This window comes from Hippopotamus amphibius, chromosome 1 (genome assembly GCF_030028045.1).
Source record: "Hippopotamus amphibius kiboko isolate mHipAmp2 chromosome 1, mHipAmp2.hap2, whole genome shotgun sequence".
Lineage (NCBI taxonomy): Eukaryota > Metazoa > Chordata > Mammalia > Artiodactyla > Hippopotamidae > Hippopotamus > Hippopotamus amphibius.
Genome location: NC_080186.1, coordinates 60,056,896 through 60,077,318, shown reverse-complemented (window position 1 = coordinate 60,077,318; position 20,423 = coordinate 60,056,896). Strand labels below are relative to the sequence as shown.

The window sequence follows — 20,423 nt, the reverse complement described above, 5'->3', positions numbered from 1 at the left end:
TGAAATTCCAAGGACTTCACATTCTTGAATTAGAAGGCAATTCCTCACAGTTCAGGGGCTTTTGAGATCAGCTACTACTTGAAGTTTACAAACAAATTTCCTCATGACTAAAAATAATGAGCTGATGTCTCTGCCTGACTAGTCTGGAAAATAGGTGAATGAAGTACTGTCCGGTTGAGACCAGCTGGCTGCAGATACACTTCTGAGCCATGAGTACGTGCATTCAGTAGCAAAACAGGAGACAACAAGTTGGTTGCTAAGCAGAATGCACTCCGAGTCAGTCCCTTTGCTTTCAGTCTACACTTTGGTTTGATACAGAATCAAAAGTAATCACTAAATGTGTGATTTCAGAAAAATGGCCATGTGCTCTATTTAACATATCTAAATTTGGTGACACTAGACACCACTGTTTTTTTTTTTTTTTAATTCAATACTCAAAATATTCAATCTATTACAGAAATTTAAATGTCTTCACTACATGATTGTTTTACACGTTTTCCTTACTTAGAAGAAATTTCTAACAACTCATTGGCAAGTTAATTGCCAGCTGTATGTCCAAGCAATGGCTAGCATCTCCTATAAATCTATCCCTCAGCAGCACGGACCCAAAATCTAAAACAATTTTATTTTAATGCAATGTAGTAGAGTATCTCCCACCAAACATTTACATGATTTAGTCAAATTTTTGTCTGAAGACAATTAGGAAAAAATCACGTAAAAATCCTTCTATTAGGGTAAGTTATCACAGACTGGCTTATGGATATTTTAATAACAAGAGTTTTGGGCACTAGTAGAGAAAAATACACTTGATTATACTTATGTTGATAGTGCCACTTATCATACAAGAAACAATCATGTTAAGTTTAATATTTTTTTGGCTAGAACAAAGTTGTAAAGCACCGCTTACTAATTTAAACGTCAGATGTCTAAAATCACAGAGGAAAAAACTTAAAAAAAAAACAATGCAAACACAACAGTTACTGGTTTTAAATAAAGAATTCTTCTAAAACAAATGTCCTGCAATATTTGTTATCTGTAAGACAGGCATAGCACAGTATCACTCACTATCAAAAGGCTGAGAGATACCATATTTCTCTCTTAGTATGAAATAAACTGATTTTTTTAATCTTAATGCACAATATGGTTTCTTTCTAAATATATTTCTTAAGTTCTAGGGGAAAGAAAAGTTTACCAACTTGTCATCTTGTGGAACTGTAAATCATACTCAAATACCCCAATCATTGCTTGAGTAATTTCAAGAACCATTCACCTTTCTTAACATTCAGTAGACCCTAAATACCTTCAGAAAGTACTTAACATTCCAAAAACAGAGAGAAAAGCCCTTGGAAATAATTTTATTTGTTGTAGTTAACTAATTGTGGTTATAAAGAAATCATTCATTACTATCTTATTATATATACATTGCTAAAGTATGACTATCATAAAAATATTTCTATATTTGGCCTCAGTTCAAACATGAACAAATCTGAAAAGTACATTTAGTTTTAAAAAATGTGATTTTGCAATATTTCAAAAACAAAAAGAATAAAAACTTTCAACATACCCATAGTCAGATTTAACCAACTTTACATATTGCCATATTTATATTCTTGAGATACTTATTTTCCTCTAAGAAATTTAAGATTATCAATATGGCTGATGAGTCTTTTTACTGTTCCTTGATCCAACTGTCTTATCATCAGAGGTAACTACTATGCTGAGGTTGGGTGTCTATTTTTGCCATCCATGATTGTGTATTTTAAATACATATACACACACATGTATAAACTATATAGTATGTTTTGTGTGATATCAACATTTATTTCAATGTTATCATACTCAATGTCTTATGCCTTGCTCTTCATCTACATTATGCTTTGGAGATTTATGATGATACACACATATTAGTTCATTAATTTTAACTGTTACATAGTATTCCATTGCATGAAGAATGCTAAAATCTATTTATCTACTCTGTACTAACAGACATTTATAACTGCTTCCAATTTTTTTATCATTTGTTCTTGTTCTTCCATATTAAATCAGAGTAAAGAAAAAAAGAGAAGAATATCCTCAGGGATGCGGCTACCATTTACCTTTACTGGTACACAGAACTGAAAGTGAACTTCAGTGAAAAACTGCCTGTACTTTCTTTACTCTATGGTAGTATATGAGGCATTTGGGAACAGTCATGCAGAGTATAAGATTTAAGTGAGAGTGGACAAAGAGGCTGAATGAAGGGTGTTGTGTAAAGAATTCCTGAAATGAGTGAGTTAATTATCTCTAAAGTAGTTCTTTAGTGTTCCTGAAATTGATGTGGTCCTGACACAGGCAATCAAATCTCTTTCAAAGTCTGAAAGAATTAAGTTTGCTTCTCATTTTTCATGAGTCTATATAGTGATATATGTCCCACTTAAAAAAATACACATACATCAAAATCCCAACAACATTACTTATGGGGGGAACTCTAAGTCCCCCTCTTTTTTGTTTATACGTTTTCTGAAAGAACAGACTTTGTAAAGGAAAAAAATTAAAGTTAATAATGCTTCAATGAGTTTCTTTAGGCATATATATAATTGTTTCTGTATTTTGGATTATTTTCTAAAGATAGATTCCAAGAAACAGAATCATTAGGAGAAAGCTGGGTTTCTCATCCTCAGCAGTGCTGGCACTTTGGACCAGATAATTCTATTATGGTTCGAGGCGTGGGGGTACATCGTTTTGTACATTGCAAGATGTTTCGCAGCATCCCAGGCCTCTAACCATGAGATGCCACTAGCAATACCCATTCCCTCAGTTGTGACGACCAGAAATACTCCCAAATATTGCAAATGTCCTCTGAGAGGCAAAATCACTGTTTGTGAGAACCACTGGGACAGAGGTTTAAACATTTATTATTGTTCTTAATGCATTAGGACTACTATTCCCTAAATTCAACAAAATGCCTTCAACTGTAATAATGTCATTGTGTCCTTGCCATATTTATCAACATCCTCAAGAATGGAATTACTGTACCCAGAATACTCTCGGTAACTTAGGAACCCCAAGGTACTATGTTAAGAGTTTGATAATAGACTGGTGAAGTGTAATGGCAATTATTAAACCTAATGTTCCCTTCTGGACAACCTGACAAAGTAACAGAAACATTGACTTCTTCTCTGAGTGCCACAAAACTGAAGTAACTATTCATGCACAGCAAAGCCTTTTCTCCTCCTCCCCCAAATATCAACACACACACATTCTCTCTCTTTCTCTCCCTGCCCCCGCCCCCCCCGCCCCTCTCTCTCTCCCTGCCCCCGCCCCCCGCCCCTCTCTCTCTCTCTCTCTCACACACACACACACCCCATGTATTCTCAATGGGGGTGGCATCACCCGAAAAAGGCTGAAAACTGGTTCTTAGGAGGGTAAAAAAAAAATCTTAGATAGTATAACAGTTTGTGGCCCTTTGGATGGCCCCTGTACATAAACAGAATATATACGGTATAGCTGTGGAATCAAAATATTGGGGGAGGGAACTGGAGGGAAAATGTTTAAAAAGTCTCCTTGGGAGGCAATAATGAAAAGAAGGTTGAGAAATGCTTACATTTGCATGTATTAAATGATGAAAATAAATATTTTCTTATACTTGATTTTAGTGAGTTAATATAGGACACATTTAACCACTCTTGCATACTAGAAACTGTTAAGGATCATTCTCTCCCACAGTTTTGAGAAAGTAATATGTGGATGAATACACAAATGTGTGTGGAGGGGAAGAACTATACTTATATACTCAATAATTCTTCTGACTTCATGACTTTGTATTTACGAGTATGAAGGATGTGCTTCAAACTTTTAACTATGGTTATTTCTTAACATTATGAAAGGATTTAATCCTTACTTTATATGTCTGTATTAAATAAATTAATGACTTTTATAATCAGAAAAATCAAAGATGTTTTCATGGGGAAGTGCAAGATGGTAGTCACAGAAAGGGCAGGGATAATTTTAACATTCTTTTCCATTTTTAAGATTTATTTTTATTTATTTATTTTGGCTGTGCCGAGTCTTAGTTGCGGCATGCAGGATCTTTTAGGTGCAGCATGCAGGCTTCTTAGTTGCAGCACATAAACTCTCAGTTGTGGCATGCATGCAGGCTTCTTAGTTGCAGCACATAAACTCTCAGTTGTGGCATGCATGCAGGATCTAGTTCTTCGATTAGGGATAGAATCCAGGCCCCCCTGCATTGGGAGAGTGGAGTCTTACCGCACTGGACCACCAGGGAAGTCTCTTTAACATTTTTTTTAAACTTAAAAATATTTTATTATTCGAAGTGTTATTTTAAGTTGTTTCCTTTTTATCTCCAAAATTATTATCCAACCAGAACTAGGGTTATTTATCTAATCATCTGACAGCTTCAAAGTTATCTTTCTCAAGAAATGTGCTGCAACTAAGAGTTACATATGGAGGCTTAATTCTAAGAACTAAGATTTCTAATATAAATTTAAATGGTCGTGGATATTTTTGTTCCTAAAAAAAAAAATCACCAATTCTCATTCCATTCCATCACTGATTAACACTTATTCAAAGAACACTTGTGAGAGCTTGCTAGGCATTAGCAATGCAAAGACACTTAGGGGATGAGCCCAAAGCAGACCTCTTTTTAGGGCAGTGAGTCAACCACCAACCACTGCATTTTTCCTCCATATCACTGTGAAAAGAGTATAGAATTTCACATAAAAGAACCCTGTTCTTTATGGACACTGTAGACAGACGGATATCCAATATACCCTAAAGCCCAGAGGTAGGAGAGGGCGGAGGTTAAGTGGATTCTGTTTGAATCCAACTCAACAATTTATTACTTCATGTGATCGTGAGCAAAAGACACATCTCTGTGCCTCAGGGTTCTTACAGTAAAATGGGGAGCACAACAGTATTTATATCATAGGATTAAATGAGTACATAAACATCAAGAGCTCAGAACACAACAATCAAAAATGTTACTGTTACTACCATTGTTATAATTTTACATTCAATTTAATGTCCTGTGAGTTGTGAAGCTTAAAACGAAAATACTGACAGGGCCTTTAACTTAGAATATTGAGCCATGAGTTTATAACCAAACTCTACTTACATGGAATTCAGTGTTTATGAAACAGGACATGTGGACTAATACCAGACTGTAAAGGGCTCTGAATGTTCTGCCAAACAATACCGATTTTACTCTGTGGTTAATGCACTACCAACAAAGGTTTTTAAAGAAGAGTGAAATGAAGGGCTTAGAAGGAGATCTGTCATCCTACTATTTAACTCTCTTGATAACTGTCTCCACAGTATATTCAGGACATTAACTTTTTAGCCCTTGTTTGTAGTTATTAAGGAAAGCATTTCCTACTACTTTTAAGAAGTTCACTGCCACAGTGCAGTTTAAATATGCCTGAAATTTTTACTTATGATTTTTAAGTGCGGGCGACTCTATGAGGTAAGCTAAAGCTAGACTTTCCACAAGTCTGAATACTATACTTCAGAATACTATACTACTCATTAAATTAGAAAAGTCTACAGGTTATGAAATTACCAGTAGATCTTTTTACCAGAGAGCACTAGCAAGTAGAAATAGCAGTAACAACAGTCATCCCTTGGTATCCTGGGGGATTTGGTTCAGTCCTCCCCCGCACCCCACAGCACAGATACCAAAATCGAAGATGCTCAAGTCCTTTATATAAAATGGTGTAGAATTTGCATATAAGCTATACACATCCTCCCATATACTTTAAATCATCTTTAGATTGCTTATAATACAATATAAATGCTATGTAAACAGTTGCTCATATGCAGCAAATTCAAGTTTTGCTTTTTGGAACTTCCTGGAGTTTTTTCCCCCAAATATTTTCAGTCTGTGGTTGATTGAATCTGTAGGTGCAGAACCTGACAGATATGGAGGGCTGACTAGTTTACTAAGTACCTTTTGAATGTCAGGCATTGTTCTAAATGTCTTATATGTATTAATTCATTTGATTCTTATAAGTCTATGGGATAAATGCTGTTACTTCATTCACAGGTGAGTACATTAAGGTAGATAGAAGTAAGTCACTTCTCCAATGTGATTATTCAGTTGGAAAGTGGCAGAGCTGGGATTTGAACCCAGGCAGTACATTAACTCTAGAGTCTATGCTTCAATCTAGTATACTGTTATGAACTTTCCAGAAATGAAAGCTCAATAACGAACCATGTATTTTTCTGTACTGATAATTCAAATAGATCTCAATTATATTTTATTTTAAATATTTGCCTCCATATTTTAAAATCACTTTTAAGAGTTACAGTGGACATTTTGTCTCCCTGGCAATTCCCTTACCACCATCCTCGTTCCCAATCCATAATCTTATTTTGACGAATGAATCCCATCCCTAACTCCAGGACCATCCACTTCCTGGTTGGCTTAAGAAAATCACATTTTATATTCTCCTGGACCCAATGGCTCAGGATTGGGCAGATGACCTAGGTGGTCCAGTTGTGGTGAATTTCAGGTATCCTGCTCATTTACACTGGGAAAGAAGCACTCCTAAATATTTATCTTAACTGTTATAAGGATTCAGCTGACACCACAGAAGATACAATGGAGAATCAGCAATAAACTGGGGTCCTTGATGATACAGTTGAGTCACTGTACTTATTCACCCTGAAGTCCATCCAACCTCTGGACATTCAGTTATGAGAGCCAATAATACACCCTACTTATAGCTCAAACTGGTCTGAATGGAATATTTGATTTCATGCAAAATAAAGCATCCTAATTGTTTGATACAAGAGATTAAATTTTTCTCTCTAGGTATCATCTTGCATTTTTAAGCAATAGAAAAGACAGACTAATCTGTATATTATCAATTGTTATAAAATTTGGAAACACCAAATAGTACCTGATGGAATTTCAGGAAAAAGGGATTTTATTCCACTATGGCTTATAAAAACTTATTTTAATTTAAAGCAGAAAGAAAATCTATAAAAATGTGAAACCCTTCAAGAAAAAACAAATGTATAAAATATCTACATAATTCTTCACTCACAGGCACTATCTTTTGAAATGTATTTCATGATCAAAATTTAAAGTTTCAAACATAAACGTAATTCTACTTCATAAAAATAACCCATCTATCTTATTAGGATTGGTACCATAATAAGTGTTTTTGGAGGAGTGAATATAAAGGATCTGTGTAGTTACTTAGCATGGATTAAAATTACTGGAACTGGGGAGAAGGAAAACCATAATTTTACGTCTCACATCATTATGAAAATACTTTGAAAAGTTCCAGCTATATATTATATTTTGCTCTTTTAAAAATCAGTTTCTCTACTACATGATAATAATAGGAAACAGGCTAAGTATGTGGTATTGGTTCAAGCAGACAGTACATTTTAAGGAAATAGATATAGTAGGTAAAGATTGAAATGAAAAAGTACATTTTACTTCAAATAGCTGATATATACTTGCGCACGTAATAAAGCAGTTCTCCACTGGGAGTGGCACCAATCTCATTTGGAAGTGGCTAGGCAGTTTTGATTGTTCCAAGACTGGGGAGCACTTTAGGCATTTAGCGGGCAGGAACCAGAAATGTGAACCTTCCTGTAATGCATGGGCAAGTCCCACACAACAAAAATTGTCCTGTTCAAAATGTCAATAGAGCCCCTACTAAGAAACACCAGAATACAGAAAGGACAACAGATATATGCATACCAAAAATTGAACACCAGCACTAAACACCAGCATCTGTTTCACATTAACTTTGGAGAAAATATGTACTATAGGAACACTGGCAAAGGAGAAATAATAGAGAAGATGAGCTACCATGTATACTTTCACAGATGTCTAGGAAATATGAAAGGGGAAGACATTCTAGGATTAAGAATATAATCAGCCTGGGTGCATTTAGTTGAATATATTAGGAAATCAGGTGGGGACAACTATGACGACCCACTATTTAGTATGGATCCCTTAGAGGAACAGGGATGTATTCTGCTTAAGGTATGACTCTATCTCAACTCCCTGGCATGGCATATAAGGTCCTGCAGGGCCCAGCCCCAGTGGGGCTCTCTCCAGTCTCATCGCTACCATTTACCAACTCCCACCCTAGTTTCTAGATACATCAAACTACTTCCACTGCCTTCAATTTGCTACTCTATCTTTTTGCATCTGATATTCTCACAAGACTATCCTATCCTTCTCTCTGGACTTAAAAACTCCTTGTCCTTCAATAATTGGCTCAAATTCTATCTTCTCTTGGGAGGACATTCCAGTCCCCAGCTCTCAATGAATAACACTTCCCCAAGGCTGGGGCACTGAGCCTTCCTTTGTGCTCCCACAACGCTCCATGTGTCTTCCATGAGAGCATTCACCACAGTACGTTATGAGACTTTGCTGTCTTGTCTTCACACTGGGCTACTTGAGAACAAGGACAACGACTTATTAGTGTATAGGTCAGTGGTTTTCAGGTAGAAATAAACATTGCAATCACCTAGTGCCTTTTTTTTCTTTTAAAATAAAGAGAAATCTTTTTACTGAAATCTTTTTACCTTCAGGTTCACAGCAAAATCAAGAGGAAGGTACAGAGATTTCCCATACGCACAGGGGGCCTCCACATATGCAGAGCCTCATCTGGTTCTTTTATAATGTAAAGATGCCTAAGCTCTACCGAGGCTCAGTGACTTAGGAATTCTGTTGGCCAGGCCCAGGTATCTGCATTTCGAAATTGCCCCAGTTAAGTCTGATGTGTACTCTAGACTGAAAACCATTTATACAAAACCGGCCCTATTATTGTCCCCATCTTACAAATAAGGCAACAGGCACACAGAGGTAAATAACCTGCCAAGAAAACTACCTTACACGTAAAAATTAAATTAAATTTTGTCATGTTTAATACACAATAAACATTCAAGAATTATTAAATATATTATTTATAAAATATAAATATATTTATTAAATAAATATTTCCTCTTTTAAAAAGCAAAGATACTGAGGAAGACCTTTCATTATTTTGGTTAATGAGAAATACTTGAAAGAGATATTTCCAACTGCCTGAAAAGTAGCAATTTCAAATGGGGCGGGGGAGAAAAGAAGGTAATTTTAGGCCATGGAATAGGGTACAACACTTGAGAGCTTCAGATAGTTCAAGGCCACACGAGATGACAAATTTTACGTACTAGCAATTCTGCCTATGACCAGTGAAGGCATCTCTGAGCTAATGACTCCTGTGGGCACAAGAAGCATTAAAGGATTCTGAGCAGGTGCCATCATAGTAAAAACATGCTTTAGGAAGATGTATCTGGCATCAATGTATAAGAGTGTTTGAGGTGAGAAGACACTGAAGGTAGGGAGAGCTCTTAGAAGTTCCCCAATAGTGCCGGGTGGGAAAAGATGGGCCTGCATGGGAGAAGACAGCGAATAGGTGCTGCAGTGAAGGAAGTCGAAAGGCACTCATTCCTGAGGCATATCATGAAGAAGCAGAGTTGGCGACTGAGGAAGGACTTCCCTAACTGAACCAGTGTGGAGACTTAATATGATCAAGAGTGTTTGCTTTCCATTTGCATGAATGCTGGCTGACTATTGCTGTGGAAAGGTACACCCTCTGCAATGCTGTGGCGTAAGAACCTCCTTACCACTGTCTACATGGCCCCAGTAAAGAAATAACTGATTCACTGAGGAACCATTAGAAAAACAGTGTGAAAGAATAGAAGTGCAAGTCCTTGCTGTTTCATTTTCAATTAGTTAACAAATTTGTACTGAGCACCTATTATGTAATTCCCCCAAATCCACCTCTTTCATCGTGACCACAACTGCTAAATTATTTCATTTTCCTTTTCTTTTTCTAAAGTAAGTGTGCAACAAAGTACAAACCTATACTACTTATAAGACACTATACCAAAAAACCAAAAAAACCCAAAAAACACCACCACACTAAACCCACAAAAACAAAACCAAAAAAACTATGCTTTAAGAAATGTATTGCCACATAATTGTTTAAGGAAAAAAGTGCTACTGACATTAATACAGAGGTTAGATAGGTATATCATCACAATGCAATTTGAATGCTGTAATTTTACCCAAAAGAACAAAAAGTAACTAAAAAAATTTTTATTGAAGTATAGTTGATTTACAATGTTGTGTCAATCTCTGCTGTACAGTAAAGTGACTCAGTTTTACACATATAGACATTCTTAAAGAAGTAACTTTAAGAGTCTATAAAAGGTTATTTCTTTACAAGAGAGACATCTAGTGGCTAGCTTCTGAAACAGGACTGGAGCTCAAATATCAATTCACACTGTTGACTATCTTAATACTCTAAGTTTAAGAGAGACCCATAGACGGAAAGCCTAAGAACTCTGGGCCAAAAGTAAGACAGTAACTCAGTTCTAAGCTGACAGTTGGAAAGGAATGAAGAAAGACTGGGCTACTTATAACTGAGGGTCAAGGTCACATGGAGACAAACTGCCAGAAGAGGAAGGTCAAAAGTTGGGTCCATTCCAAGAGAACGGGAGGTTAGACCACACAAGAGAGTACATGCCTGGAGTTAAGCTAAAGATATTATTGGGGAGGAGTCTCTCAGTCCAATTCTTTTTTCCAAATGACAAGTCAAAACATATTCCCCCTCACTGCTGAATCCTCAGACCCAAATAGCCAGGAAAATAAAATGAGGGACTTAGGCAACCAAATGAGATGTGTTATTCAAACACAACCAAGATAATCTCCAGGTTTGCTATCCATGGCTTCCGGAAGCAAAACACTAAAACACAAATGAAAAGATGCAGCCATGGATAAAAAAATGGAATTTTATATGATAGTATCAGACTACTTTTCAAAGACTATATATATTTACAACTCAAAATGTATTATGGTCCTGTCCCATTTATCAATGTTCTTTTAAATTATTTTAAAAATTCATTCATTTATTCTTAAAATAAGTATTACATGCACATGGTCTAAAATTCAAAAAAGGTACAGGAGGGCACATAATTCCCATCCTTGTCCCTCTACCCAATCTCCCTCCCTTAAGATAACTACTGTTAATAGCTTATAACATAAGCATATATGGATATAACCTTTACTTTTCATACAATGGCAGCATACAATGAACACAGTCCTGTAACTATCTTTATTCACTTAGTATTTCTGGCAACCATTCCATATTCATACATTTAGAGCTGCTGAATTCTTTCCCATTATAAAGGCACACCATAATTTATTTAAGCAGTCTATCATCGATGGATATTTAGGTTCATACTGCTCTTCTGCTATTACAATGTTGCACTGAACATCCTTGTACTTATTTCACTTTCCATATGTATGATTATACATATCAGATAAATTCCTAAAAGTAGAATTGTTAGGTGAACAAATAATTATCACACCTTCCTGATCCACCTCTCTTTGACAACTGACCTTCCCTTTGTTCGGGGCCACTACTTATTTTAAGCAATTAGGGCAACACGATAGAGAAGATCAACTGAAAACCCTCTCAAGGCACACAATAAGAAATCCTGGAGAAATATAGCAAACATATGAGCTCATCAAAAAGTAAGAAAAATCTTCAGGGGCCAAAAGGAAGCAGGAACTAAAAACCATAGTGGAACGCGGAAACTACACCTGCTCTGGAAGCCTTTGCCGCCAAGTAACCAAGAGGCTTGGTAACCAAAAGGCTTATGTTTCAACAGCCACTGAATGACATGAGACAAGATATTAGTCTCACATAAGCTGGAGACCTCAAACCGAGACCACTGCGTAAAACTAGTGAAAGGGTGAACCAGAAAAATTCTGCCCACCAGCAAAGGGAGACAATGATGAAACCTGTCCACCTCAGCTTGAGCTTTAGCGAGAGAGAAAGGTATAGGGGGTGAGGGAAAGGTTTCAATAGAGAATGAATAACTATGGACTCCTCAAATGCGTTTGGGATTCAAATTATTAGTATAGTCTGATAACATTATTAACATAATGCTGTAGGTTACTTATACTTCAAAAATAAACTTATTCGTAGAAAAAGAGATCAGATTTCTGGTTACCAGAGAGAGGGGAGGAGGAGGGGGGACTGGACAAAGGTATCAAAAGGTACAAACTTCCAGTTACAAAATAAATAAATACTAGGGATGTAATGTACAACATGATAAATATAATCAACACTGCTGTGTGTTACATGTGACAGTTGTTCAGAGAGTAAATCCTAAGCATTCTCATCGCAAGTAAAAAATTTTTTTCTATTTCTTTAATTTTGTATCTATGAGATGATAGATGCTCACTAAATTTATTGTGATAATCACTCCATGATGTACATAAATCAAATCATTATACTGTACACCTTACACTTATACACTGCTGTATGTCAATTATATCTCAACAAAACTGGAAGAAAAACATTTTAATTCCACCTGGGAGTTCTAGAAAAAACCATCAAATGGCAAGCTGTCTCAACCCCCTTTACTGAATAAGTCATTATCTGCATTAATTTGAAATGTTATCCGATCATATACTAGAGTGCCAAATAGCCTTGTGTCTATTTTCTATAATCTAAACTAATTGCAGATTTCTACGTCAATACATAAAACTTTCCTAAAATTTCATACATTTTAATGAGTTCAGCCTTATTACTTTTTCTTTTCCCAGGTTTTTCCTGGTGCTTCTCCGTGTTTATTCTTCAAAATGAACTTGTCATTTTATCATAAATTCTTTCCTTCTCAAAAAAAAAAAAATCCGAAATAAAAAACAAAATCCCATTAGTAAATTTTCATTAGGATCATATCAGTGGTTCCCAACCCTTTTGGCACCAGGGACTGGTTTTGTGGAAGACAATTTTTCCATGGACTCAGGTGGTGTGGGGGGGTGGGATGGTTTCAGGATGATTCAAGCGCATTACATTTATTGTGCACTTTATTTATATTATTATTACATTTTAATATATAATGAAATAATTACACAACTCACAATAATGCTGACAGGAGGTGGAGCTCAGGCAGTAATGCGAGTGATGGGGAGCAGCTGTAAATACAGATGAAGCTTCACTCACTTGCCTGCCACTCACCTCCTGCTGCGTGGCCCGGTTCCTAAGAGGCTGCAGACTGGTACCGGTCCGTGGCCTGGGGTTGGGGACCCCTGGATTTAAAGACCATTCATTTAAGAAATAAATGTTATTTCTATAATATTAAGCCTCCTAATAACAAGGCTGTTTTCCCCAATTTGTTCAACTCTTTAAAGTCATTCAGTAGAATCTGTTTTCTTCATACAGATCTTTCATATTTCTTTCAACAGTTTTTGATTAGCACTGGGTGAAAGTAAACATAAAGTTATATGCCCTACAAAGAAATGAGGCAGAGGAGTTACCTCGGAGTCACTACTTAAAAGAAGCAGTTTGGGATCTGCTCTAAAATAAGTAGGGGAGCCTTATATCAGATACATTTCCTTACCAAGCTCCTCTATTTTTAACAGAGAATGTCTTTTTTTGTATTGGCTCAACTTAATATAAGCAACCCTTAACTTTTCTTTGTTCATTAAAGTTATCCATTATGACATTCCAGCAAATTCACCAGTCCTCTAAAATTCGTTGATATTAAATATACTTTTGACATCACAGGCTCTTTAGTATTACATGCCACTTTGACTGTAAAATGAAAACTATGGTTCCTAGTCTTAGAAAAATTTACATGGAGTTTTGAAGTCATAATGGTCAACTCCTACCATAAATGATGCCTGGCTTAAAATGAACCTATGATTCTAAGGTACCTAATGCACTTGCTACTATATAACCTGCTGTTAGTCTTACAGAGGTAATTCAGGCACAAGGTGTGTTAGTCACACTTCATATGGGGGTATTTAATATAAAAAAAAATTTTTTTTTCTTTTCACATAATTTCAAATGTTACAGAAAAGTTACAAACACAGCACAAAGAATTCTTCACTCAGATTGCTCAAAAGTTACCATTGGAACATTTACTCTTTTTTTTTTTTAATTTTTATTTATTTATTAATTATTTTTTGGGGGGTACACCAAGTTCAGTCATCTGTGTTTATACACATATCCCTGTATTCCCTCCCTCCCTCGACTCCCCCCCACCCTCCCCGTCCCAGTCCTGGAACATTTACTCTTAAACAACTTCAATTTGAGTTTTTGTGTGTATTGTAGCTCAAAGTTGCTTAAACAAGCAAAAGATCAATTTAATACCTAGTGAGTAATTATAATAATCTTAGTACAGGACCAAGATCACATATAAACAATTCCAAATCCTGAATCTCTGAAATTGAAAGATTTTCATAACTCCTCCAGCAGCAAAAACCTGACTGAGCTTCTTTAGTCATTATTTTCCCTATTATAAAGTAAACATTTATAGGTTTCACTGCAGAAATAGTACTGTTTGATTATATAATGCTGTCCCAGATCTACTAGGGATGAATATAATATAGTAAATGTACATATCCCCAAAGATTTCCAGCGAGAGAATGTAGATCTTTTATGATCATTGTTCACCATCTAAGTGCCAGGTATTTAGGTATTATTTCATTTACTCCCCTCAACAACCCCGTAAATTCGCTCTTGCCCGAGGTCATCTAACATGTACCAAATGCAGAGGCAATATTCAAATTCAGGTCTACCTCAGTCAAAACCTTAACCACTTTTTAAAGTTTAAAAAAGCATTGAGGGCTTCCTAGGTGGCGCAGTGGTTAAGAATCCGCCTGCCAATGCAGGGGACATGGGTCTGATCCCTGCTCCAGGAAGATCCCACATGCCTCGGAGCAACTAAGCCCGTGCACCACAACTACTGAGCCTGCGCTTTAGAGCCCATGAGCCACAACTATTGAGCCCATGTGCTGCAACTACGGAAGCCCACGCCCCTAGAGCCCGTGCTCTGCAACAAGGGAGACCACGGCAATGAGGAGCCCGCGCACCACAACGAAGAGTAGCCCCTGATCACTGCAACTAAAAAGAAAGCCCATGCACAGCAAAAAAAAAAGACCCAACACAGCCAATTAAATAAATAATAAATAAATTAAAAAAAAAAAAGCATTGAAAACAAGTCTCTTAAAAACAGAAAACCTGGGATGTGGAAGGTAAAAATAATTCTTTGGTAAGATGTAGTATCCCCTCCTTCCCTCCTTCCAGCACATAACAGTACGATCACCTACAATTTTTATCACTTTCATATGAATGTTTGAGAAAACACAGGTATCACAAAGAAGGTACTTCTAAATGCCTTTCTTCATTTCCCCCCGTCCCCCGCCAAAAGTAAAGTACAGAACCATATATACTTATTTGTTACTTATATACAACCTTTTAGCAATCAAAATTTTCTGCAATCTTGATCTTGCCAAACATCAAGTTCAATAAGTATGTCTTCTGTATGCATCTCAATCAGTGGTTCTCAAATTTTGCCTCTCTCCACTGACCCCACCCCAGGGGATGTCTGTCAATTTCTAGAGACACTTTTTATTGTCACAACAGCGGGATGTGTGTGTCTGTGTGTGTTATCAACATCTAGTGGGTAGAGGCCAGGGATGCTGCTAAATATCCTATAATGCACATGTCAGTCTCCCACAGCAAAGAACTCCCTGGCTCAAAACATCAGCAGTGGCAAGAAAGGCAATCATGATCTAAACCACTGATGAAAATGTTAAACAAGAATGAACAAAATATAGGAACACACTAAAGAGATTTCCAAGCTGACTATCAACCAACTACGCAGAATATTCTAAGTATGACTATCAACTAACTGGGAACTCACGTTAATGCTTTATTATTCACTGAACATCCAAATACAGGCATTTTAAATTCAGTTTGTGGCAAGATCATTTTCCATTTAAAAATAATAATGGGCAATTTAACAAAGGATAAATGGAAAAATTCTGTTCCATAGATATGAATTATTTATTTCACCAAAATAGTTCTAAGAAAGAAAGATCATCTTACTACCACGGACTGGATTAAGTCAAACTTTACACGAATTCAAAATATTACTGTGAAACATGTGAGCAAATATTCCATATCTCAGTAGCAATTAAATAAAAGCAAAGTAAAATATCATTTTCTCCTTCAAAATAGCAATGAATTTTTTTTTAAAAAGAGACAACTCAGTGCTAGTGAGATGTTTAAATATGTATTCTCATTTACTACAAAAGGAAATGAAAACTGCCTTATCCCTAGTTTATTATTACTAGCCCTACTTTATAGATGAGGAAACTGAAACACAAAGAAGTTAGGTGGCTTAGCTTAATATCAGATGGCTAGGAAAAGGCTGGTCAGAAATTTGAACTCAGTCAGCCTACCTCCAGTTTGTGCTCTTAACCACTCCATTTTACTATCTCTACATTTTATAGAATTTCTTTTACAACTCTTAAAAATGACTGGAAGACAAAATTAAGGGTGAAAAGACTGCTGAAAACATTTACAATGCATGCAACAGATCAAGATGAGATATAAACAGGCACATCTTAAATGAAAAAATTCAAGAGTTCAACCTCTAATCAGATATGCAAAAAAGTTTAATAATATTCAATTAAAGTGCAGTATAACTAAAATAGGCACTCATACATTTTTGTGGAAGGTACAAAGTGGTGCTTTTTTGGGGAGGACAATTTGGAGTTTCTCTCAAAAGTATAAATGCATGTAGTCTCTGATCCAGTAATTCTACTTTCTAGGAACTGACCATACAGAAAGTCACATAAGCACACAAAATAATTTCTTCAAGGATGTTTATAACAGCATTATTTGTAATAATTAAAATCTAGAAATAAGCTAAATGTTCATGAATATGGGAATAATTGAATAAATTAGGATATAGTAGTCATAGTTGAAATATGCTATTTAAACAAAGCCAGGCAGATTTGCATTAACAAGTAAGAGGTCCATAATATATTGTTAAATAGAAAAAAGCTAGCTGTAGAAAAAACAGTGTGTGCCTTTACTCATAAATATGAATAATGTTTAACTGGAGGAGAGTCATGTAACTTCTTTTACTTTTATATAAATATTTAACATGTTTTACTTACTAACTGAAAAAAGAAGGAAACATGATTAAAGGAAACATGAAATATCATCAGTGGAATTACGGATGCTATTTTTCCTTTAAACTTTTTTATGATGAGGATGTATTACCTTTACAATTGCTACTATATGCTGATTCCTTCCTACACTCCAGTGAGCGTCTAGGTAAATTAATACTTTAAGTTCATGACTACACATTAGCTATCATTAGCTCCATTTTACAGATGCGAATACAGCTTAAACTGACTCTAAAGTCTATTGTGTACTATGTTGCTAATCTTCCCATGGGAAGACACTAAAAATAAAAGAAAACCAAGCCTAAATCATTATAAAGTCACGAGTAAAAGGCATAATGCAAGAAGAGTCCAATTTGCCATTTCAGAGATGTTAGGTGTTCCAAAATAACAGTATAAATTCGTATTCTAAACCCAGAAAACACACTGAATGTAGTATTCTCGGAAAAAACTTCCCACATACATTCATGTATCTAAAGACCCCAAAATTTTACATGTGAGGTTATATTAAAGTAGTAAAACCATTCTGAATGGTTTCTTTCATAAAACAGGAATACATTTCACATTTGAGATGGCACAAACCAATTACCCTAAAATTCAAACAAATTATGTCAATTTCTAAATATGTCAGTTTCAAAATACACAAAAGAATCACCTCATATTTGATAAATGCAAAGTATTACTTTCCTCCTGGACATCAACCAAAAAAAGTGGAAAACTCACCTCTACAAATATTTGTCTTGAAACACATAAAATAAGCGGATAACACCATTCTTTAACAATATAACATCTTTTGGAAAGGTGGAAGCTTTATTAGAATAATGATCATTCTGATGGTTCTCTGTCTTTCCAATTTACACAGTAAAACTGTAAGGGAACCTTAGAGTTTACCCAGTACAATCCCCACCATTACACAGATGAAGCCCAGAGAAAAGAAGTAATTTGCTCAAGGCCTCACAGTCCCTAAGAGGCTGAAGAGGGAGGGACTCCCTCAGGTTTTTTGACTCTAAATTCAGAATACTGAGTTTTGAAAGGTATTATCCAATAATTTAGCGGGCTACTTAACAGTACTTCGGGATCCTTTTCTCCTTGTACTAATCGGGCCTTTTTGACCCAGCACTTTCAGGGAATAGAAAACTAATCTCTAATGTATTATCTGTATTCACAGATTCATTACAGAGTAAATGTTTTCCAAGTCCCCTTTCTTCTCCATCACTCAAATGAAATCCTATTTGGAATCCCAAAGTGGAAAGGATTACAAAAGTCAAGCTATTCTGTTTAAAAATATGCAGGAATTCTGCTTTGACTTATTGCTTTGTCACTGAAGCTTCTAAAATACTTCCATGCTATCTTAGGTCTCAGAGGGAAAAAGATACACACGTTCTCTCTCTCCCTCTTTCACACATACAGCAAACTCAAAATGTTCTTAAAGTCACATGACATAAAACTGGCATAAGTTCCTAAAAGCTTATTTCCAATTTGTGCAGTCATCTTGCTCTGTACCAATAACAAACACCTCACAGACCACACTTTGAATAGCAATGTTCCACAGCAAATCAAACCTTAAAAGATGTTTCTAATCAAATCAGAACATCTGATATACTAAGAAAGAAGTCAGAAACTTACTTCTTATCAAAAAATGTTGAATTTTCTTTCCTTTTGGTGAATCCATTGGGTAGAAGTTTTAAGTTAATACCTTGCTTTCGAGCACGATTTTTCATAAAGTACATCTAAGAACCAAAACCAGAAAAATTTTAAAATGCCTTAAATTCCAAAAGCACATAAAACAATGTTCAAAACACAGTAGTTAAGATTTATTGAGTACTTCTGTTTCACAAACTGCACAAAATCACAATGTCTCATTTAATTATCACAATGCTATGAGGCAGGTACTATTACTCCCATTTCTGCTATTTCAGCTATTACCGAGATGTAAAGCCTGCATTCAAATCCAGGTCTGCCTAATTCCAGAGCCTGTGCTTTTAACCATTTACTCTATAAGCCAAAAGAAGAATTTCAAGGGGATTTAAAAAAATACAGGTTTTAACAATCACAGGGATTACCTATACAGTTCTTTCTTTTTTTTTACTGATGGTTTCATACCATAGTTAGCTATATATATGCCTGCTTCTATTACTAGGCAGGTAGCTCATTCAGGGGAGGAACTATGGCGCTGCCTAGTACAGGGCTTAACCTAAAGTAGCCACCAATGTAGGAAGTACAAAATGGGATATGAGAATTCTAGCTCTGACATGTGTTACTCCACTGATCACGAAGGTTGGTTGAGCTGAATTAGTCAACTCCAGGGAGTAGTGAAGGAAGTAATGTCATCAAGAAAGAAGAAAGATCACTCAAAGAAGTGGCAAAGTATAAATGCAAGTTTTTTTCGTTGTGAGTGGGATCTAGACCTTGCAATGCAAACAGTTAGAAGGGTGAGCTATCACTGGCTAAGTAGGAAAATGACTTAAGAAATTACATGAAATTTTACACCATATGGAACTTTGGTTCCAGTAATGGCAGTGATTATAAGGTCCAACTCTCCTACTGAAAACATCTACGAATGCCAGATAAGGTGGGGAAATACACACACACACACACACACATATGTGTATATACACATATATGTGTGAAATATATATATACATGTGTATATATATACATTTGTGTATATGTACATATTTGTGTACATATATATATTCCTTATTTTAAAATATTTTAAAACATCACCTTAAAAGCATTGAAGAACTGACAGAAACAGGAAACTATAGGCAAATATTTAATGAAAAGTGAAAACTCAGAGAAGTTAGCAAAAAGCAATGAAGTCACTTTTGTTAATTCTGGCAAACATATGCTTCCCCTTTCAAGAGCCTCCTCAGAAAGAGGGTCAGAGTCAAGATCCAGTAATCTTGTAGGAACCCCTCTCAAATGAAGTTGAGTCACAGAATAATGCACCCTCAGGATAAGGGTCACGAGAAATAAACCCTACGCTCAGAGCATGCTAGGAATTTTGTATTAGTCTGACTGAAAGAGCAGGAAAAAGGGGACAAAAAAAATCCATTAGAAGTTGTGCTAGCAAAGGCTAGCCCATAACCACATTGTATATATGAAATGATTTGCCTTGTGTGGTTAATGCAATCTTACACTTTCAACTTGGTTTCAGATAGTCCAGATCTGCAATGTTCTTAGCTACCTGGTAAAATAAAAGAAGGCCCGTTTGTTCTAACCTTCAAAAAATTCCCACAAATAAGTTTTTTAAGCTCTTTATTGGAATATAATTGCTTTACACTCTTGTACCAGCTTCTGAGGTACAGCAAAGTGAATCAGCTGTATTTATACACATATCCCCATATCCCCTCCCTCCCACGACTCCTCCCCACCCTCCCTGTCCCGGCCCTCTAAGGCATCACCCATCACT

General features: G+C 35.9%; 1 protein-coding gene across 4 annotated transcripts in view; it reads right to left on the bottom strand.

Moving 5' to 3' along the window:
• The window catches only part of ZNHIT6 (zinc finger HIT-type containing 6), a 59,732-nt gene that overhangs the window by 28,068 nt on the left and 11,241 nt on the right, over positions 1-20,423 (bottom strand). For all 4 annotated transcript variants that reach the window (XR_009049906.1, XM_057714300.1, XM_057714288.1 and 1 more), the window contains exon 5: positions 18,635-18,738. Coding sequence is in view for 3 of the 4 variants with exons in the window: in XM_057714300.1 (XP_057570283.1) it covers positions 18,635-18,738 (104 nt within the window). In the remaining variant the exon portion in view is untranslated. The remainder of the gene's footprint in view (positions 1-18,634; positions 18,739-20,423) is intronic.